The 20,672-nt window shown below is 48.1% G+C and overlaps 1 protein-coding gene across 3 annotated transcripts in view; it reads right to left on the minus strand.

Annotated features, from left to right (window-relative positions):
- PHF14 (PHD finger protein 14) overlaps positions 1 to 20,672 on the minus strand; it is a 2,413,061-nt gene that overhangs the window by 2,348,682 nt on the left and 43,707 nt on the right. For all 3 annotated transcript variants that reach the window (XM_069648631.1, XM_069648632.1, XM_069648633.1), the window contains exon 2: positions 6,197 to 6,307. In XM_069648631.1, coding sequence (XP_069504732.1) covers positions 6,197 to 6,307 — 111 coding nt within the window. The remainder of the gene's footprint in view (positions 1 to 6,196; positions 6,308 to 20,672) is intronic.

Here is a 20,672-nt window from a genome sequence, read left to right on the forward strand (position 1 = left end):
ATGAAGTATGTAGAAATTTGAGGTTTGGTTAGTGGGTTGTATGTCTCATAATCCCTGTAGTCTAGTTTCTGCTAGGAAGAGGGTTTATCCTCAAAACGCGTCAGCCACAGAAAGCGGTCTTGCATTTTGTTTTGTTCAATATTGTCCGATATTAAAACTGTATTAATATATTCTTTTACCAAAATTGGCCAGACATGTCTTTTTTGATTAATTATTTAACAATGTGGAAAGTTCTTTAGAATAAATTTTGACTTCTGTACAGTATCTGAAAGTGTGCATGGGACGGGAGGATCCGACTTTTGAATCATCTTCTCTTTTCTGGATCTTGTGGTGGCGATTCTGTGCCAGGATCACAGTTCCGCTCCTGCACCTCAAACTCTCTACAATTAATTGAACGACAATTTAAATTTTGACTCTTGAATATTGGTGTGCACTGATATTGCTTGGTTCTACCATAACTTATAAGTTAAGTTGTCCTACACTCTCAATTAAAGAGACATTCTGTTTTCTTGATGGATTTTATGCAACAACATACAAGGTCATGGCTGAGAGTCACAGAACACTGCCTCCACACATGATTAGAGTTAATTGTACAATAGAGGCTTTAGAAAATGGTTCACCTCAAGTGGAAGTCAACTCATGTCCAGTGAGTCGAGGGGGGCTATATGGGCCAAGTTTTCAAAACTGACTAGTCTTTTATAAAATGCAAAATTGTTTAGTCGTCTGTGTTAATTTCTTTTATGGTTATCATTTTTGGACAGTACAAACGTGTATACACAAGCAGGCATGCAAATAAACCAGATTGTGAAATAGTATGTTTATTAAACAAACGTTCAACAGATTCCTCAGTTCAAACAGAAACTTACATATAATCCTTTTGATGATCTAGGCACAATCTTTTGTATGATCTAATTAACATGTGTCAATATATTTCCAGTCATAGTTGAAGACATTTTTCAATGGTTCTCAAACATGGTCTATAACTTAAAATACAGATGGTCATTTTTCTATAGTTCACGGGCATACTTCTATTCTTCTCATATTTAAATTTTCAATTTTTGAATGACCATTTTCTTTCAAGTTTATTGGGCCGTTTAGATAAACGAGTCATTAAATCTGAGTAAGACTGGGTACATCAGTAACTATTTGAATGACACTTTTGTGTCTCACTATTCACCATCCTGGCACCCAAATACACTTGAAGCTTTAGTCATTTTATGTAAACAGTGTGCTGTGCTAAACGTAAGAGAGCCTTTTCAAACAAATAGGATACAATTTACCAAGGGAAACTTTTTACAAATACCAATGAAAAATAGAAAAGGGGAGAAAATAAGGTTGACTAAATAGTTAAACAGTAGAAGTACAGAGGGAGATGAGAATAAACAAAGACTAAAGTCATCAATTAATTTGAAGAACATTAAAGTATCCCTGTGAAAGGCAAGATGGTAGGATGGATGTGCAGGACAGCAGTTAGGGCATTACTGGGAAATTGTTTTATGCAGTTCATAGTTTAGGGGGGCAACAGGAACCTGGAGTGTAGAGGATTAGTCAAACTGAAGGACGATGGCTAGATGTTTTGGAATTATTCATAACCCTTGGCATTAGTCTTGAGATCATTGCTTTTAAGCCTGACATGTAGTTATGAAAGAGGAAAGACTATTTGCAAATCAAGATGTGTCCCATCCCAAAAGGGGTATTTTTTGCTGCTAAAACTGCAGAGAAGATTTGGGATCAAATTTGTGAAGGCTCTCAAACAACTTGCAGCGAGTTACATAACCGACTTGAAGCTTCAGCATGAACAAAAAGTACCCCATCACAATAGTACAGACCAAATGTAAGGATAACACAACAATACACACCAATTGTATGAAATGTGTACTCGTGGGCTCTGTTACGGCGACCGGTCTCCTCTCAGACCGACTTTGAGTGTGGATGTTGTGGGCCTCAGATCTTAAAGAGGGCGAATTTTCTCTCAACAGTTTCCTCCTTGCATAGGTGCATAGAGGAGGTTTTTTCGGACTCTGTCTGGTGTTTTCATAACGGAGTCGGGTGCGGGGCGGCGATGAAAGGGAGGCTTTATATGAACGTTGATACTTGTCTGACCTCCGTGTTACTCCTTGAGTGGTTGCCGCAGTTTGAGCTCGATAGTGGTTTAGGCCATAATCATCTGGATTCCTGTGGCTTGACGTGCTAAAGTGGGCTTTAAGTTCTTTTCTTCGAGCGTCGTGGTGGTATATCGGAGAAATAGCATGTCTTTTAGGTGGGTCTCGCCTTGCATGTGGATCGCTTTCTGCTGTCAAGGATTTCACTTCCGTAAGAAGAAACCCTGATCTCTTTAGTTCGTCTGTTTGACGGGGCAAATCTTGGATTGCAGTTGCATAAATATGTAGAATGGCTTTAGCCTCCTTGTCCATATGATAGGGCTCAATCCACTTAAAGTTTTCGGATTTCCGTTTTTTTAGACCAGATATCGACGCTGTCATTTTCAAGACCGTTCTTCGATTCAGAATCATGTATTTGTTGTGAGAGGAGATTTGCTCGATTTTAAACAGGCGGGTGTCTTGGCTTCTAGGATTGGCCCGTTCTCAGTGTTTTTCTGACTCGTCATACCCGAGGCGACGAGGACTCGGCGACCTGAAAGGGTTGATCCGTTCAGGGTGCCTGGATGAGTGTTTAGATGGATTTATCCGTAGAGCTGGTGGAGGAACCGTATCTGGCAGCTTTAGGGCCGAAGGACCAGTCTGGGGTTGCAAGTTAGATGCTGACCTAGAAGAGAAAATAGTCGGTGTCGCAGATTCTTTGTTCTTTTTGGTTTTTGGGAAGCTGTACTCGATCGAAAGGTGTAGAAGGTGAAGAAGTCGTACTCAAGTCCAATCCAGCGTGAGCAACCACAGGAGACGGAGTTAGATCGGTTATGTCAAATATCTTAGGCGATCTCACGTCAGGAGTTGTAGCCACTTTATTGAGCTCAGAGACCAAAGCGCTGACGTCAGATTCGTTAGTTGACGGCTCGTCCGGGTCTTGTCCCACACAGTCTTTTTTAGCCAGTTTCAATGTTCTTTTTTCCCTTGTCATCTGTGAGTTCTGGTTAATGCTTTTTGTTGGCTTAGCAGCAGTTATAGCTGTAGACACAGTTAGAGAGGCCGCCGATTTTGGTTTTCTTTGAAATAGTGGAGCAATTTTATCATGATGTGTGACCAAAGAGGTCTGTGTCGATGTAGAAATAACAGCAATGGTGCGTCTGCTTGAGCAGGTGCACAGAACTGGTGTGGGAAAATTAGAGCCTGACCCAGGCTTGTTTGTATCCAGGATGTCATGTTTTGGATCTGTCGCCGAGATGTATACTTCCAAGAATGAAAGTTTGGCTTGGATGTTGGCTAAGATTGCCGTATGGTCTCTTGAAGTATCACTTAGTGTTTCATAGTGTTTACAAAAGGGTGCCATGCCTATCGTTATTGCCGACATAATCGTTGTCAAATCTTTCCTGGCGTTCGAAGGGTCTTTGTGGACTGGTGAGGGAAGGACGTTTGGCCTCGTTGTTTTCCCGAAGGTATCTCTTGTCTCGACCAGTCCAAGATTAGCTATTTAATGGCGACATCTCGCTGCCTGTTCTTGCGGTGATGAGGCATCTGCAGGTGTATTTAGGTGAGCCTTCGTCCAGAGGTCTGTACTTAAGCGTTTATGGATCGGGTAAGATTTGGGTTGTAAAAGCTCCAGAATGTCTGATACCCCGTTTTGAATTATTCCTGGCCTGCGGGGATGGAGTTAGGGGAATGGTCCTGGCCTCGATGAGTGATAGTGTTGGAGACCTCACCACTGGTCTTATAGGAGAACTGTACCCTGGGCATGAGCAAGAGTCAGGTGGGTGAGTTGAAGTAGTAGAAACTAGATCTGAAGCTGAAGTAGGGACAGTTGGCGTAGCCGTGCCCTGGGAATCCACAGGATGTTTTACGACTGGCGGCCAAGCGCGGGAGGCTAGCCTCGGAGACAGGGATTGTTTTTCTACATTTAGAAGCTGAAGGAGTTAATTCCAGAAACGTTCGCTTGTTTTCTTATAACTTGGTGTTTGAAGAATTTGAATAAGGCGTTTGACAACACCGGGGTAGGAAGACTCATAATTCCTGCGGCTCTTTTTTTGGGTCCTAATGTGGTATCGGTCAGCTTCGGCAGTCTGCTGTACTTTCCTTTGCCAGCTGGTTGCGGAAATTGTGAGTTGGATACCATCGGCCGTATCTTGCTGCTGCCTTTTGTGATGGGGTTAGTTAAAGGTGGCTTTCCTTTGTTTTTGTGGACCAGTTTTTTCCAATTAGGGCGTAATGTAGATTTTAAGTTTGTGTTTGGAGAAAGTCCAGGAAGACTGTCGGCGTCGTGGTCCAGAGCGTCCTCAGAAGTACCAGATACATGGACGTTCAAAGTTGGCAGGGGTGACTGACTAGGATCAATCTGATAGTCATCTGCAAATGATGGCACATGATCTCGTGTTAAGCACCCTTCATTGAAATTAACAGTTAAATCTTGCGGAGCTGTGTGCAACATAGCAGTAACAATCCAAGGGGTGGCTGTAGGCTGGTTGGGGGCCCGCAAGTCACCCAGGATGGACAAGTCGCAGGCTTTATCATGGGCGGATCAGCAGATAAAAGCAATGGCTCAAAAGGACTTGCCAAACGTTGGGCCGAACAGAGTGATGGGCCATCAGATGGCGGATGGTGGGGGGGCCGTACGGGGCCGTTTGCCTGGGCCGCCACCCTCAGGCCGTCTGACGGGCATCCTTCGATCCCCGCACAGAACGGAACCCTTGCCAAGGCGGAAACGGGGTGGATGGCGTTGGGCAATGGGCCTGAGGTTCCCTCTACAAACTGATCAGCGGATGTCGAGAGGGCTGGAAAGTCATAGCCCGAGACAGTAGATAGTAAAAGCTGTGTCACTTTTGAGCAGGCAATAGATGTCATGCATGGTAGAATGCCCTGCGGCACAGTGCCGAGGATCGCTGGATTCCCCGGGAGGCCAGCACTGCCGGAGAGGGATGAAGTAGATGGCATTACTTGCAAGTTAGCGCCTTCAAAAATTGCAGGCAGAGTAGACGGTGACAGTTGCAGCACAGATGGATTTGAAAGTGTAATCAAAGGCAGTAGTGAACTTGCCTTCTCGCAAGTCACCTTTTTTTTGTGTGACTTATTAGTGAACAAAGCTCCGAGTCGTCCTCCATTGGTACCAAAGCAGGAGTGGGGGTAGGATAGAAAAACAAGAGAAAGGGGAAGGGGAGAGAAAGACCAGAAGGAATAGGAGAAGTAAAGGTTTAGGTAAAGACTTTGGAAACAAAATGAAAGAGGAGTGGAGGAGAAGTAACGAAAAGGTATGGAGGGTAAGGAAGGGAAAGGAATCTCGAGCGGTCTTGGTACGAGTCCCAAAAAGGAGGTTTTGGAAGTTAGTCGACGGAGACGGCGTTAGCTGGAAATAATACAGGCCGTCAGCTTACGGAGAGTCACTCAAGGAGAAGCAAACCAACTTCAAACCAAGTTCAAAGAGGGCCAAGGGCCAGGGGTGAAGAGATTACCTCGTGGACCAGGAAGTCCTCAGAATCTTGGGTGGGTCCAAGTCCAGCCCCCAGCAGCCAGCGTCCCGCAGTCCTGGCGCGGACTGGAGCAGACTGGAACTCTGCCCGGAACTCCGTGCGCGCTCCGCGCGGAAGTAGGGTTTTTATGGGCATTTGAGCTTGTTTTCCCTGAAAGGGATAGCAGATCAGGAAATGCAGAGGAAACACCAAACACGTCCTCACGCGATGCGAGCAGGAGCAGACTGGAACTCTGCCCGGAGCTCCGTGCGGAAGTAGGGTTTTTATGGGCAGTTGAGCTTGTTTTCCTTGAAAGGGATAGCAGATCAGGAAATGCAGAGGCAACACCAAACACGTCCTCACGCGATGCAAGCAGGAGCAGACTGGAACTCTGCCCGGAACTCTGCCGAAATGTGTACTTCTGACTTGTGGTGCAGGATCAGAGTGGAAATGAAAAAGAGACTCAAACACATTGGATCGGGAAACTAAATTACAATATTTAATAGAATGATTGTTTATGCATTTAATCTGCTGAAACATTTCTGCTATAATACAAATTGGAAATTGAATTTAAGAAAACGTATCTAACAAAAGCAATAAACAGCTTTACATTTTAGAAGTGTGTTTTTCAGTAAAGGAAATTACCTGTATCTTCTCCAACTTTAAAATCGCTGTCATCCGAGCTATCATAATCCAAGGCTTCCAAAAGAGACGTTGCCAGTGGCTTCACTTGCCGTCTTTTTGAACTTCGGTCCACTGTGGGAGGGATTCAAAGTTCACAGAAATTAAATGTAAAAAAAAAAAACATGAATTCTTTCATTAGAACAACAACAACTTAGTTGTGATGTGAACACCTTTTATTTTGTAATATATGTTTAAACTTTCATAATAAACCAATACCAGTAAGCACACAAAAGGTGCTCGCTTAGGTGTACCTGTAACCACATTGACAATTTGCCTCTCAAAACGTATTGGGATTACGACTCTTCAGTTCTTTAAGCAAGTAGAGGGCATTGGCCAATTTAAACTATACTGCAATTGCAGCTTAAGACCGGGCAAAGCAAATCGACAAAGCTAAACACAAATCAGCTCAAACAAAGGCCTCCAAAACCAATGCCTCCAACCAAGCACAGTGGTCACACAAGTGCTGTTGGCTGAGCGCTTGACCCGCTAGACCCCTTGGGATTTTATAATACATCTTGAACAGTGGGAGATTGTCAAAAGGTACACTATATAAGGACATGGCTATTGTTGTGGACAATTACATTGATCTATTTAGTTAGTAATAGCACCTATTTTGTTTGTTTCACTATAGTAATTGGGAGACCACCCCCCTTCACCCGGAAACAGTATTTTTACAGCTAGCACGCACACCGGTGCACGCGCATCAAGCAGAGTGCCCACACAAGTGCTGTTTGTGGCGTATGGGTGATGTATGGTATGGTATAGGGCAGGGCGAAGGGGAAGGTAAGGCTGCCTGTTAATCACCGTTCTCTTGGTGGACTGGACAGCTTGCTATCTTTCGATTTCCTTGTTACCTGCGCCTCCTGACCTTTTAAGAGCTGCCTATCTGCTGCCTATCTAGCAAAAATACAATGGGCCCCAAACTATGCTCACATAACATAAAATGAAAGATCGAGGTGTGGCTTCCACAATTGCCCCACCCTGTCGAGCTGCAATCAAAGAAAAAAAAAAGGGGTTGTAGGGACAGGATGCACAAAGAACTTGGAGAATGACAAATCAGCAATGGAACAACCCAAAATGTCACGTTTTATGACAGCTCCACAAGTAAGAGGAAGGGAGGTGGCAAGTGAGGTAATGAACGAGGGAGGCTCAATACCGCTAAATAACAGCACTATGGTTGATAACAACTCACTATTAATCATGTGTCGAATTTAAGCAACAACCGCTGGGGATCACAGCAGTGTCTGTGAATGTACCGGCAGACAGTAGCATTGAACTTCTGAGAAATATGGATAATGTCTTTGGATCCAATTTATCTGGGAATTATTTGGTGGACAGAAGTATGGAATTAATGGGAAATATGGATAATGTAATTGGATCCAATTTTTCTGAGACGCCAGATTTGGCGCAGGAGGATTCAATTACAGAGGATGAGAATAACTATTGGGAAGATTGCAAAATGTTACATTAAGGGTCAATGAACACAGCAAGCAAATTAGAAGCAATAATGGCAAACATGGATGCTGTGTTTCGCCTCTGCTCTACCCTCATGAAGGAAAATCGGGAACTGAGCACATTGGTGGCAAGCATTGTGGACAACATCCATTCTAACAGTAAACGAGTAGAAGAATGCACAGTAGAAAACGCGGGCCAGGAGGGGGGATTTGTATATAATTTGAGTGAGCTACGTTTAGCTATAGCAGAGGATGAAGGGGCTATTGTCAACAAAATAATAATTGAGGAACAAATCAGTGGCGAGAGCCTTGAGAATTTGGCCATCAGTTCTGAGGGTGAACAAAGCACTTTGTATGGGAGTAGAAAACACACTTGCCGTAAACTAAATAAAAAATGAGCAAAGAAAAAGTTTAAATCTGGTAATATTGATAAGTTAAATTTAACTAGAAATAATAGTGCCTCATTGGCACAGATGAAAAAGAAGGATGTGATGTGTGACCAAAGGCAATATGTTTGATCTGAGGGTGGTCACTAATGATAGGACTAAAGCTAGGCAAATCCCAGGCAATGAGTATGGGTTGATGGATAGATGGCTGTATGGGATGGAGAGTGAACCTAATAAGAACGCCCAAGTACTAGAAACGCACACAGTGGATGGTACAAAAGATAAGGGGAAAATGGGAAGACTAAAACTATGAACATAATTACAAATAAGCTCTCCTCTAGGGAAAGAGAGATCTATAATCGTGAAATGAAAAGATTAGCTATGTGCAATATTAATACGGATTATATTGGGCAGCGATTGAATGTAAAAAAATGAAGGTGAAGGTATGGTGTTGAATTTGGGCAAATCTATGAAGATTATAGAGATGAATACAGCTGAGGAGTGCCCTTATTTAAATCAGAAGTGGATTTTGGAACGTTTATATATGGTCCCCCAACTTCATGGTATAAAATCAAACATCGAAACTGAGACGCTACCCGAATACGGCAGTTCAGAAAATTGGGCAATTGTCCAGTTTGTTTCACCTGTCATTATTGAGCTCATTAGTGCTCACTCGGACCCACCGTGGAGGAATGTCTTTAAAATTCTAATTTAGGTCATGGGTTCTATGCCCAATGGCAATATCATATATGATGTGGCATTTATAACATGCCTGTACAAAAAAGTGTTTATAGGCGCGACAAGACAAGGGGGGGGGGAACAAGAGAGGACAAAATGACGATCTTATTAGGCCTTGCGTCGTTCAGATCGCGCAAGTGCAGGGAAGGGGAGAAGTGTCAGGGGGGAGGGGAAGGGGGAAGTGCAGTTAACTCACAAGTGCAGCCAGCTGGTGGCACATAGATGCAGAGAGAAGGGACTGTAGAGTTGCAGATAGAGACCCTTAAGTGATGGGGAGCCCGGAGGCAGTGCAAGGGACACTGGACATGCAGGAGCCTGGGCCCGAGTTCAGAGGGTGACCAGTGCGCGGGGCAGTCATGTGCATCAGAAGGGGAGAGGAAGAGAAAGCAGAAGCGAAAAGGAAGGTCTTCAGATGCTTCTGGAACCGGAGGTGGTTCTGTTCAAGTTTGAGAGAGGCAGGGAGGCTGTTCCAGACGGAGGCCCCAGCCGAGGAGATAGATCTGCCCCCAACTCTGTGCTTGAAGAAACGTCTGACCCTCAGAGAGTCGGAGGTGGATGAGCGTAGAGCTCAAGAAGGACGATGTTTTGGAAGAGAAGGTTGGAGGTGGAGTGGTCCCAGGCCCCAGAATGCCTTGTGGACAATGCAAAGGGTCATGAACTTGATCCTTGATGCCCAATGATGGAAGATCAAGTTACAGTGTTCCAAATATAGAGCTGGCTAAGCAAGGGATTGCCTGGAGGAGAAATGAGATGTTTTTGAATTCCAAGAGACCTGGGTAAGTGGAACCATCTTGATGAATAGGTTCAATATACTAGTGAAACCAGCTGTTAGCAGGGGGTTTGGTCAACCGGCAGGAGGACTTTGCATTGGCTCCCGCAGTAGTCTATCTTGGATAACACTAGCTGCCTGATTCATGGAATGATTTGCTTGAAAAACACAGATTTACGCGCCTTTCTGCGCGAAAATCCCCATACTTCAAACAGGGATTTTCGGGCAGAAAGGCGCACAAATCTGCGTTTTTCACACAAATAATTCCATGAATCAGGCACTCTGGAGCTCTGGCTAGGGTGATGCAACTAATAGGTGACAGGAATTGCTTGCAAGCATTAATAAGTTTGTTTGTGTGGGCCGTGGAAGAGGCAGTTGAGTTCACCTGTTTGAGGGACAGTGTCAGGTCCAGGTATACCCCCAAAGTTTTAATCTCTTTGGCCACTTTGATTGCGTTTCCATCGATGCTGACGGAAACATATCGCAGGTCTACTTTGTTCAGGCGGGCGTGGGAGCCGACGATCAGGAGCTCCGTTTTCTCGTTGTTGAGGCAGTGGTCTGCCATCCACGCCTGGATTTCCAAGTAGATTTCATTAATTCTTTTACAATCATCTTCATATAGTAATAGTAGCATCCCTTCCTGATCTCAGCACATGAGGGAGGTGGACTCTTCCCTCCCCCCCCCAGTCGTGGACAAAATCTCTCCAAGTGAAGCTCTGTTGGGCCTCGGGACGTCCTCGTCAGCCGTGGTCCTGCATTTACTGGAAGGGGCCCTCCTCCTGCTTCCCCTTTTCATGTCTCCCCTTGTCGGAAACTGGGACTAGCTGAAGTTAGCCGAGTGGAGCCATCGGGCTGGTCTCCCTTGTGGCGCTCCCAAGTTTAGCTGGATGGAACCTCCAACTGCGCCACTCTTTGAATGTGGCACAGTGATGAGCTCATTATATAGCTTGAGGCACCTGCGGCAGGCTGCCTCCACACCCCGTAGCTCAACTATAGCCTCAGAAACACAGGCCTGGGCCTCACAGGCTTTGGTGCCTCACATCCACCTTCTCTAACCCAGGATCCCTATACATACCTGGGATAGGGCGTCTCTTATGTCCGTACCACTATATATTGTTCAAAGCTCTCTGATCCAACTGCTAAGCGGGGTATTCAAAGGAGGGCCCACATCGCCATCACTCCGCTACCCTTCCCGCCGGAGGGGCCGTGGATCGCAGTGCATGTGGGTCATGCAGCATTTAACCTGAATCCGACACCGGAACCTGAGCAATGGTACAGAGCCTGCAGAGAACCACAATCCCCGCTCAACCGGCAAGCACATTCGGGATTGCAAGCGTAGCAGTAAACTGACCCGACCACCTCCACTCCTCAATGGGTGGTCAAGAGAGGGATATTAATTTTATTCCTGCGGCCTTGTCGGCACTGGCTTAACCGCACAACCTCCACTACGCAGGCGCCATCTTGGAATCAACAAAGTAAGAAGACTTTGTTCTAGCTTTTACACAGATGGTACAGACTTGCAAATGCTCCAAAGGCCACATATTGGATACACGGAAGACGGGTCATACCTGCTTGTGTCATTTGAGCCATCTGAGAATAATTTCTGAGTGCCTCCAGACAATACACTGGATTACCACTACCGGATCATTATAACTTGTAGGTTTTTTTTTTAGAGATTTTTTTATTTTTATTATAGTCAGTACAGAATACAGCTTTTCATATATATATATATATATATATATATATATACATACATATACATATATACACGTACATTGTATTTATTGGTCATTTGTTAGGCGCCTATACAATTAGCAAAACTGTTTCAAAGCGCCCAGAGGACGACAGGGTGGGGAAATGGGAGGTAGACAATGAATTGCAACAAAAAATAATTAATTAAATTAATAGTATAAAAACAAATAGTGAGACCAACAGGCAGGTGAGACGAATCTACTATGCTTTGAGAGTCTTCAGAACGTGCAAGTAGGCAAAAGAGGATAAAACAGCATACATTATCCATTTACATAACCAAACCTTAGGACACACACATAGTATTGCTAAAAATCAGTTGCAAATTAATAAAACCACGGCTATTCAACATTTTCCAAACTTCCACTGTTAGAAATGTTTCCTGGCCTGACGATATTTGCACCCAAAAGTCCTCTGTAGTTAGCCACTAAGCATTATTAACAAAACACTTTAAGTAAAAGATTTTCTGGACCTGGACAGCAAAACATGTAAAAAGAATGTGTTTTGAGTCAGGTTTCTTGTTTCACTACAGAGCATACAATTGTCCACTGTTTTTTCTTCTTTATTTCTCACTGATAGGGTCTCACCCATTGATATTAGATTTAATCGGAATTTTAAAAATTAAGCTCGACACTGCAAGTTCGAAAAGCATTTTAAATAGTAGGGTAAGGAACAAGTTACTTACCTGTAACTGTTGTTCTCCAGCATGGGTCTGGCATAGATTCACATGCTCATGAATATTCCCCGTCGTCAGGCTGGGAATCCTCGGTAAAGAAGAAAATCTGTTTCAGTTTCGTTTCTGAACTGTCTTTCTACTAATAACCAATCACTTGTCTCTGGGTCATACTGCCCCCAACCAATGACTGCCCTCTACCTAAGCCCCTCCTCTGGCAGTCATCTTCAGATTTGTTAGTACGTAAAGTGTCAGTAGGAGCAAGAGAAGAGCCGCAGAGGGGTTGGTGGGAGGGTTCGCATGTGAATCCATGCCAGACCAATGCTGGAGAACAACAGTTACAGGTAAGTAACTTGTTCCTTCTCCAGCATGGGGCTGGCATGGATTCACATGCTCATGAATACAAGAATGCATAGCAGTACACACATGCACAACCACGGGAGGTGGCAAGGCTCAACATTAAGCATTTCAACAACTCAACATTAAGCATCTCTTAACTCCTCACCAGGCTCACCTTCAAGCGAACAGGTTGCGCAGCACTGCCTGGCCAACTCTGGACTTGTCCCTGGATTCCCGGTCGACGCAGTAGAATTTCGTGAAGTTGTGCGTCTACCTCCATGTAGCAGCCCTGCAAATGTCCAGCCGGGGCACAACAGACAGGAATGCCGTGGTAACAGCGATAGCTCTACTTGAATTGGCACTCGGGACGGCCGGGCAGCGGTCGGTTTGCCAACCGGTGACAGTGCATCATGCAGCCGGAGAGCCATCTGGAAATGGAAGCCTTCGAGAGGGACAGCTGTGATGTCTTCCGAAGACTCTTCGTGCTGTCCACGTAGAACTTCAGCGCTCTAGCCACATCCAGCGAGTGCAAAGTCCTCTCAGCCGGCGACGAAGGCGACGGAAAGATAACATGTAACACCAAGGGCTCGTTCAGATGGAAGTCCGACAGCACCTTTGGCATGAAGGAGGGGTGCATCCTCAGCACTACCCTTGGCTTGTGGAATGTCAGGTATGGAGATTTACAGGAGAGGGCCTGGATCTCTCCCACTCGTCGTGCGAAGGTGAAGGCCACAAGAAACGCGGTCTTCCACGATAGGAACTTCAGCTGTGCCGAGTGCAAGGGCTCGAACGGGGGACCCATGAGCCTGGACAGCACCACGTTGAGCTCCCACACCGGGGCCGGAGCCTTCACCGGCGGGAACGAGCGGAACAGTCCTTTCATGAACTCCTTCACCAAGCGGTGAGACCACAGCGACGACCGCCCCGGAGTTCTGGTGTAGCAGAAGATAGCCACCAGGTGGATCTTGAAGGAGGCATGTGCCAGCCCCGCCTTGGCCAGCGACAGCAAGTACGGCAGCACTTGAGGGGCCGTAATCCGTAGAGGGTTTATCTTCTGTGCACAGCACCAGACTGAGAACCTCTCCCACTTATGTCCATAGCACTTAAGAGTCGAGGACGCCCTGGCCTTTGTAAGTACCTCCTTGCAGTCCGCCGGGATATCGTAGCCTCCGAACTCTAGTGCTGCAGGAGCCAGGCCTACAGGTTCAGCGATCCCGGGTCGTGGTGTAGGATGGCGCCTCCTTCCCTGGCGAGAAGATCTGCGTCCGTCAGCAGTTTGACTGGGGGGGACGCTGACAAGTCCAGAAGGTCCGGAAACCATATCTGCCTCGGCCACGCTGGTGCGACGAGGATCATCCTGCACCGGCACCGTCTGAGTTGACTGATGAGTCGCAGTAGCAACGGTGGGAACGCGTAAAGGAACAGGCCGTCCCAGGGCAAGGAGAATGCATCGCCCATGCTCCCCGGCTGGGGAATCCTGCTGGCGAACCTCCAGCACTTGGTGTTCGCCACCGTCGCGAACAGGTCGATCTGGGGACTGCCCCATTGTCGGAATAGGAGGTCCACTTGATCCTGCCGAAGCTCCCATTCGTGGCAAGAGCGCAGCTCCCTGCCGAGTGAGTTGGCGACAGTGTTTTTCACTCCTGCCAGATGAAAAGGAACAAGGAACATCCCCTGGGCGACGGCCCAGTGCCACAGATCCTGCGCTTCCTTGGATAGGGCTGGGGATCCGGTGCCACCTTGCTTCCGGATGTAGAACATTGTGGTGGTGTTGTCGGAGAAGATCTGTACCACTTTGCCCTTGAGGGACGGAAGGAAAGACATGAGGGCCCGAACACGGCCCAGAGCTCCAGGAGGTTGATGTGCAGGGACCTCTCTTCCAGGAGCCAAAGGCCTCTTGCGTGGAGACCTCCGGTGTGCGCTCCCCATCCCTCCAGGGAGGCATCCGTCATCACAGTCTCCTGATGCGCTGGGGTCTGGAAGTCCATGTCCGCCGCGAAGTGCGCGTGGGAGCCCCACCACCGGATTGCTTGATGGAACGTCTCGTTGAGGGAGGTCTGGTCTTCGAAGCTGCCCGCCGCTTGCATCCAACAGGCGTCGAGGAACTCGTGCAGTGGCTGCATCCGCAACCTGCATAGAGGCACGAGGTATATGCACAATGACATCATGCCGAGCAGGGACTTGATGGACCTCACCCTGGCCACTTCCATGGTCAACAGCCGTTGTACCTTGTCCAGGATGGCCTCCGTCCTTTCCTCCGACGGTGAAGCCAACCGCGCCACCATGTCGAGTCTGGCTCCCAGGAACAGGGCGTCTTGTGACGGTACCAAGTGGGATTTTGTGAAGTTGATCGAGAATCCCAGATCCGAGAGCAGGCGAACGGTCTTCGCTGTGTGATCGACGGCAAGTTCTCTTGACTTTGCTCGGATGACCCAATCATCCAGGTAGGGGTATACATGGATCCCCTGCAGGCGCAACTGCACCGCCTCTGGTGCCAGGCACTTGGTGAAGACCCTTGGCGCTGACTTCATGTAACGCTCACCTGATTCTCGCAGAGGCGCCGGTCTTGACTGGGCGACTACCGTATCTTCAAAGGTGATGTGTAGCACCCGGTTGGCTCTTTGGGCTGGACCTCTGTGCACTGTATGCCTGACGTGTAGAGTAAGATGTCTGCAGATAGAAAATATGGGGTTAATGAACTGGGGTTATTGGGGTGTCCCTATCTCTTTCCTCTTCTCCTCTCTTGTAGACCCCCAAAGGTTAACGCTCTCACCTTAGGTAAGTGAATGCCGAGCTCTCCATCTGCCTCGGGGCAGGGTGCTGTAACCAGTTTCTTCACTGGATAGGTAGCGCAGGCCTCTTGACTTCAGAGGACTGCTGTCCGTCGTTTACTGCACGAACGGTAAGTTTCGAGTCATTCAAATGTCTTTAAAGTCTTTAGTAATGATGTCTCTTGTTTTGCAGGGTTCCGGCGATGGCGGATGACAGGCTGAAGTGAGTTGAAGATGGAGCCCGTGTGATGAATAGAAGCTCCTGGAAGCACGTAAGTAAGCGCTTGTTGCCTGCTTCACGATGCGCTCTAACTGTCTTTTTATTTTGCAGGTACGAGTTCGGAGCGGCTGCAGGGTGCCGGAATACCCACTGGATTAGATGTGGAAAGGAGTAATGGCACGTGAGTATTAAAGTTCCCCAATGTCTTTAAACGCACCTTGTTTTGTCTTTCAGATGCGGGATGCAGCGCCGAAGGCCTCCGGAGCGTGCGAAGAGTTGGTAAGATTTTGCCTTTCAGATGCCGGAATGCTAACCTGTTCTTTCTTGTCTTTATAGGTGTTGCTGAAGACTGGATTCAGGATGGTAAGCCTTTGCCTTTCAGATGCCGGAATGCTAACCTGTTCTTTCTTGTCTTTATAGGTGTTGCTGAAGACTGGATTCAGGATGGTAAGCCTTGCCTTTCAGATGCCGGAATGCTAACCTGTTCTTTCTTGTCTTTATAGGTGTTGCTGAAGACTGGATTCAGGATGGTAAGCCTTTTTCCTTAGGCCCAGGACCGGATGCAGAAGACACGATGAGCGTTCTGCTGCAGAGGTTGCAGAATAACGCAAAGCAAGATTCATCCACCGGGTGTGGTTTAAATAGCCTCCTGTAGTGCTTAGGTGTCTCCTTCCACAGCCACGCCTAAGTAAGAAAAGAGTTCCTGGTAAGAAAAGAGTTCCTGCCTTCCAGAAGAGTTCCAGTGTTCTGAATCTAGGGAGTGGCTCCAGCCCCACCCAACAGGAAAAGTAGTTCCAAACAGAAGAGGATTAGAGGCTCAACTGGCAGGCAAGTAAGCAGCATGGTCTGCTGAAGGTAAGTCCACCCAAGCATTATGAGCCCGGCGCTTCCAGCGCTGGGACTGGGCATATTTATGAGCCTGGTGCCACTGGCGCCAGGACTGGGTCCAAAAGGTCCCAATTGGGACTGGTTGGCACTCGGAACCTGGGTTATGGATCTGCTTCCAAGGGAGTTGGGAAAACCCTGACCTTTTGGAAGCAGAGATCATGACACTTCAACCCGAAGGGCAGGGCCTTGAACTGGTAGTGTCGCCCTTGGACCACGAATCGTAGGAACTTTTGATGTCCTTTGTGTATGGGGATGTGGAAGTAGGCATCCTCCAAGTCCAGCGACGACAGGAAGTTGCCCCCCTCCAGCTGCCCCAGCACGTGCTGAAGGGTGACCATCCGGAACTCCTGGGACTTGATGTATTTGTTGAGGCGGCGAAGGTCTAGGATTGGTCACCAGCTGCCGGTCTTCTTTCGGACGAGGAAGAGGCTCTTCGGGATGAGTTCTATCGCACACTTTTTTAGCATTGCTCGTACCTCCAGAAGCAGCTGTGGCACATGGGTTTCCTTCCTGGCCAAGGGTGGTAACTCTTTCTTTGGAACTCCAGAGTGTGCCCGTGGGCCAGGGCATCTAGCAGCCAACGGTCGGTGGAGATGGACTCCCACACGCTGACGAAATTCGCCAGCCGGCCTCCCACCGGAGTGCTCGTATAGGGGCCGACCTTGCGGCCGTTTCAGACTTGCTACGCTGAGGCCTTGCCACCTTGGCCTCCTTGGCGATGGTGTCCTCTGGCCTTGCTGCGGCCTCTGTAGGCTTCCTACGATGAGGAGCAGGCCGCCTGGCGGTACAACGTAGGACTGCTGCCGAATCCTTTGGAGGCACCTTGAGACTTGCCTCCGGAGGTCTGAAAGGACAGCCGTCGTTGATGGAGAGAACCCAAGGCCCGGGCCGTCTAGGTGTCCCTCTTGATGGCCTTCAGTGACTCGTCCACTGCCTTGCCGAACAGGTTGTTCCTGTCGAAGGGGCATGACCAGTACCCTGGTCTGCATGTCCTGGCGGAAATCGGTGGCCTTGAGCCAACCAGCCAGCGAAGGCAAACGCTGTTGCCCATTTGGCGAAAGCCAGTGTCTGCGATGTCCGTGGCCACCATGATGGCGTGCTGTGAAGCCACCTCGCCTTCCTGCACGATTAAGGGCTTCCGCCCTATTGTCTTCTAGGAGGAAGTCCAGGAGGGGAGCGATCTTGAACCTGAGCTCCCTGTCATAGTGTGCCATGATCACGAGGGCGTTGGCCTCTTTGATGGTCGTCGTCCCATGGCGTCCAGCTTCTTCCCCTCGCCGTCCGGTGGGGATGTGGAAGTTGATGCCGTCGCCCCTGCCGATTTCTTCTTGGCCGCACAGAGACCACCAAATCCGGGGACGGCTGTGCTCTGAGGCACATAGGGGGCAGAGTCTGGGACCCGGTACTTCTTCTCGTATAGGTCCCTCTTCGCAGGAGTCATGGACGAGTTCTTCAGCAGTGACAGTGCTTCGTCCCAGATGTCGTCCAGTAACGGGACTGAGAGAACGGTCTTCCTCTTGGCCTCTCGTCGTTGGTAGAGGAAACCTTCCTTCTTCTGCTCTTCGGGGCATAGCTGGAAAAGCTCCAATTCCCTGACGATCATGGCGTGAAAAGAGCCAATTCCATCTGGAGGGGAGGCCGGGCAGGGGGTGATGGGAGATCCATCCCGTCATCACCACTGTCGTCATCCGTCCCCGTAGTTGCTGTCTCCGTTCCCGTCTAATCGCTCGGTGGAGGGGATGGAGGTGAAGGATGGAAGGGGGGGGGGGGAGGGTGGATTCGCCTCTGCTTGTTCGGCGGGCTCCCGACAGTCCAGGTGCCGCTGGATCGTCCCCTGGGGGTAAGGGCAACCTTGTCCTCATCTCCGTACACATGGTCTGCAAAGCCATCAAGATTGCACCTCAATTGTCCTGTGGCGTAGGCATCGCTTGCGACTGGAGCGACGGCTGGGGCGCGGGTTCCTCAGTTTCCTCCATGGGCCACGGCTCCACCGTCGCTCTCCACTTCCGCCTCGTCGGGATCCCTCTCGTAGGACCAGACTTCCTCAAACTTCTTGTCCAGGATCTTTTTGACGCCAGCCAGCTCATCCTCTGAGTTTTCTGTGTCCGTTATGGCTACCATGCCCCCCCTTTCTCATCCCGGGGTTTCACGGGGGTCTTCTTGCTAGGCTGGAAAGATGATTCCCTCCGGGGTGGCAACTTTAGGCCCGGAAGTCGTTTCCACTGGGGTAGGCTCCACAGGCTTTGCCAGTGCCGCCACGACTCCTTCGATCAAGGCCTTTGCCGGGTGAATCAGGGCCTTCACGACCTTGGGCGCGTCCGAGGCCTTCACCTTAGAGGGAAGGGTCACCACCTGCCCTCCCCCCCCTGGCTTTCTCTGTCGGGATCAACCGGGGCTTCTCCTGAAGCTTACCCGGGTTCTCCGACTTCCTTTTCCCCCCGAGCCAGAGCATTGGCTCGTGGATGATGGCATCGGTGACATCGCACCCTGCCTGGCAGCCGAGGAGCCCGAACAAATGGCGCTCCTGGTGCCCGTGGACTCGCAGCGCTTTATCTTTTGTAGGCCCCCGTAGCCGGAGCACTCTCAAAGGTCTTAAAAGACCGCTCTGACTTCTTCTCATCTGCTGCTGGGCTCTTCCCCGCCAGCCAGTTGGTGAGCCGAATACGATGGTCCTTCATTGTCCGGACGGACATGTTCTTCCAGAAAGCACAGTCCTCCACGTGCAATTTGTCGGCGTCACGTTAAGGCAGTAGAGGCACCGGGAGTGCTCATCTTCCTTGAAGACATTCTGTAGTCCACATCCTGGTCAGATCCTGAACAGTTTGGATCCAGTAGGTGTCGAATCTCCTTTGTCCTGGGCCATGTCCGAATCGGGGTAGGCATCAAAGGTCTTCCGGAATCCTCCAAGAAGTGTAATTCGACATAAATTCCGAAACGGGTCCCAGGTTGATTGGAAGAAGAATCGGTGGAGCTTGAGGCTCGAATAGACTGAAAAAATAAGAGTAAACTCTTTGAAAAACGCAATATGCAGTAAAAGCTCGAGGACTCAACACTTGAACGTGCAGTAAAAATCTTAGGTAGAGGGAAGTCATTGGCTGGGGGCAGTATGACCCAGAGACCAGTGATTGGTTATTGGTAGAAAGACAGTTCAGAAACAACTGTTCAGAAAGTTCAGTTTTTCTTTACCGAGGATTCCCAGCCGGACGACGGGGAATACTCACGAGCATGTGAATCCATGCCAGACCCCATGTTGGAGAAACAGCCTCTCGGTTGATCAATGGGAGAGAAGGATCTGTACAGAGCGTAACTGCGCATTTGATCTATAGTGCTCATTCAATCAGTTCTCATAATTGGCAACTTTACACCCATCGGGTTGGCTAATAGATCTTCAACCATACAATCACATTTTTCCAACATTAAGAACACTGTTTCCTGCAGAGTAATGCTGGTTCCAAAACTAATATCCACATAAGGATTGATTTTGGGGTAACAGTATTAAAATCGGTAGAGTGACACCAATTTCCAGTCCAGACTGGCCCTCAGAATTTAAACCGAGCTCAATCGCAGACCCTCTATCGGGCAAGATTGTGATAAACGTAAAAACTTTTTTCTACAGCCTACCTTCTATTCGGGTCCAGTCTAAATTCCAGGATTGTGATTCTACGGCCATCCCTTACAACACTGTTGGTATGATGTTGCCCTTGTATTAAATTGATCAAAGGGATGATGGAAAATGGACAATATTTTCACTGTAGTTTTTTTATTTGACAAGAGAATGCATCTATTTTACTCTCTAGGATTAAAACCACTAGGGCTATATTAGAATCGGATGTACTTCTAAAGCCCAGGTATACGGCTTCTCTGGACAAGGTGATCTCCCAACCATTTAGGGTCCCACTTGAAGGCATTCATTTTCTTTGTAGGTTTACTAAGGCAAATTATTTCCAATTTGGATAGATTAATGAGTAAGTAATTTCTCTTGGAATAGTCCCCTAGGGCGTTCAGCAGTCGCTGGATGCCTATCAGAGTATAATCCAGTAAGACTGTCATCCACATAGGCTATCCAGCTGACTACTTGGCTCCCTAGCGTGAGGCTGCCGAGTGCATGTCTGCTTAAGGCGTCAATGCGGGCAAGCACAAATTAAAGAGGCAGCGAGCTAATATGCACCTCTGCTTCATACCTATTTCCGTGATGAATGATGTCCCTGGTTCTCTAGTCTAATTTTTATCTGTGTATTTTCATGGAGGTGTACCATTATGGACAGCAAATGCACAGGCAGTCCTCAATGTCTTAGCTTCAAGTTAGATGCGCTCTATTGATTCTATCAAATGCCTTGTATAAGTCCACCAAGGTACCATTTAGGGGAGGACTGCCCTTAGTTCAAGCCTTTCCACGAATAATGTTTACTAAAAGACCGTTAAGAGATGTAGACATGCCTTTTCTGAAACC

This window comes from Ambystoma mexicanum, chromosome 2q (assembly GCF_040938575.1).
Source record: "Ambystoma mexicanum isolate Mex_15411 chromosome 2q, UKY_AmexF1_1, whole genome shotgun sequence".
NCBI lineage: Eukaryota > Metazoa > Chordata > Amphibia > Caudata > Ambystomatidae > Ambystoma > Ambystoma mexicanum.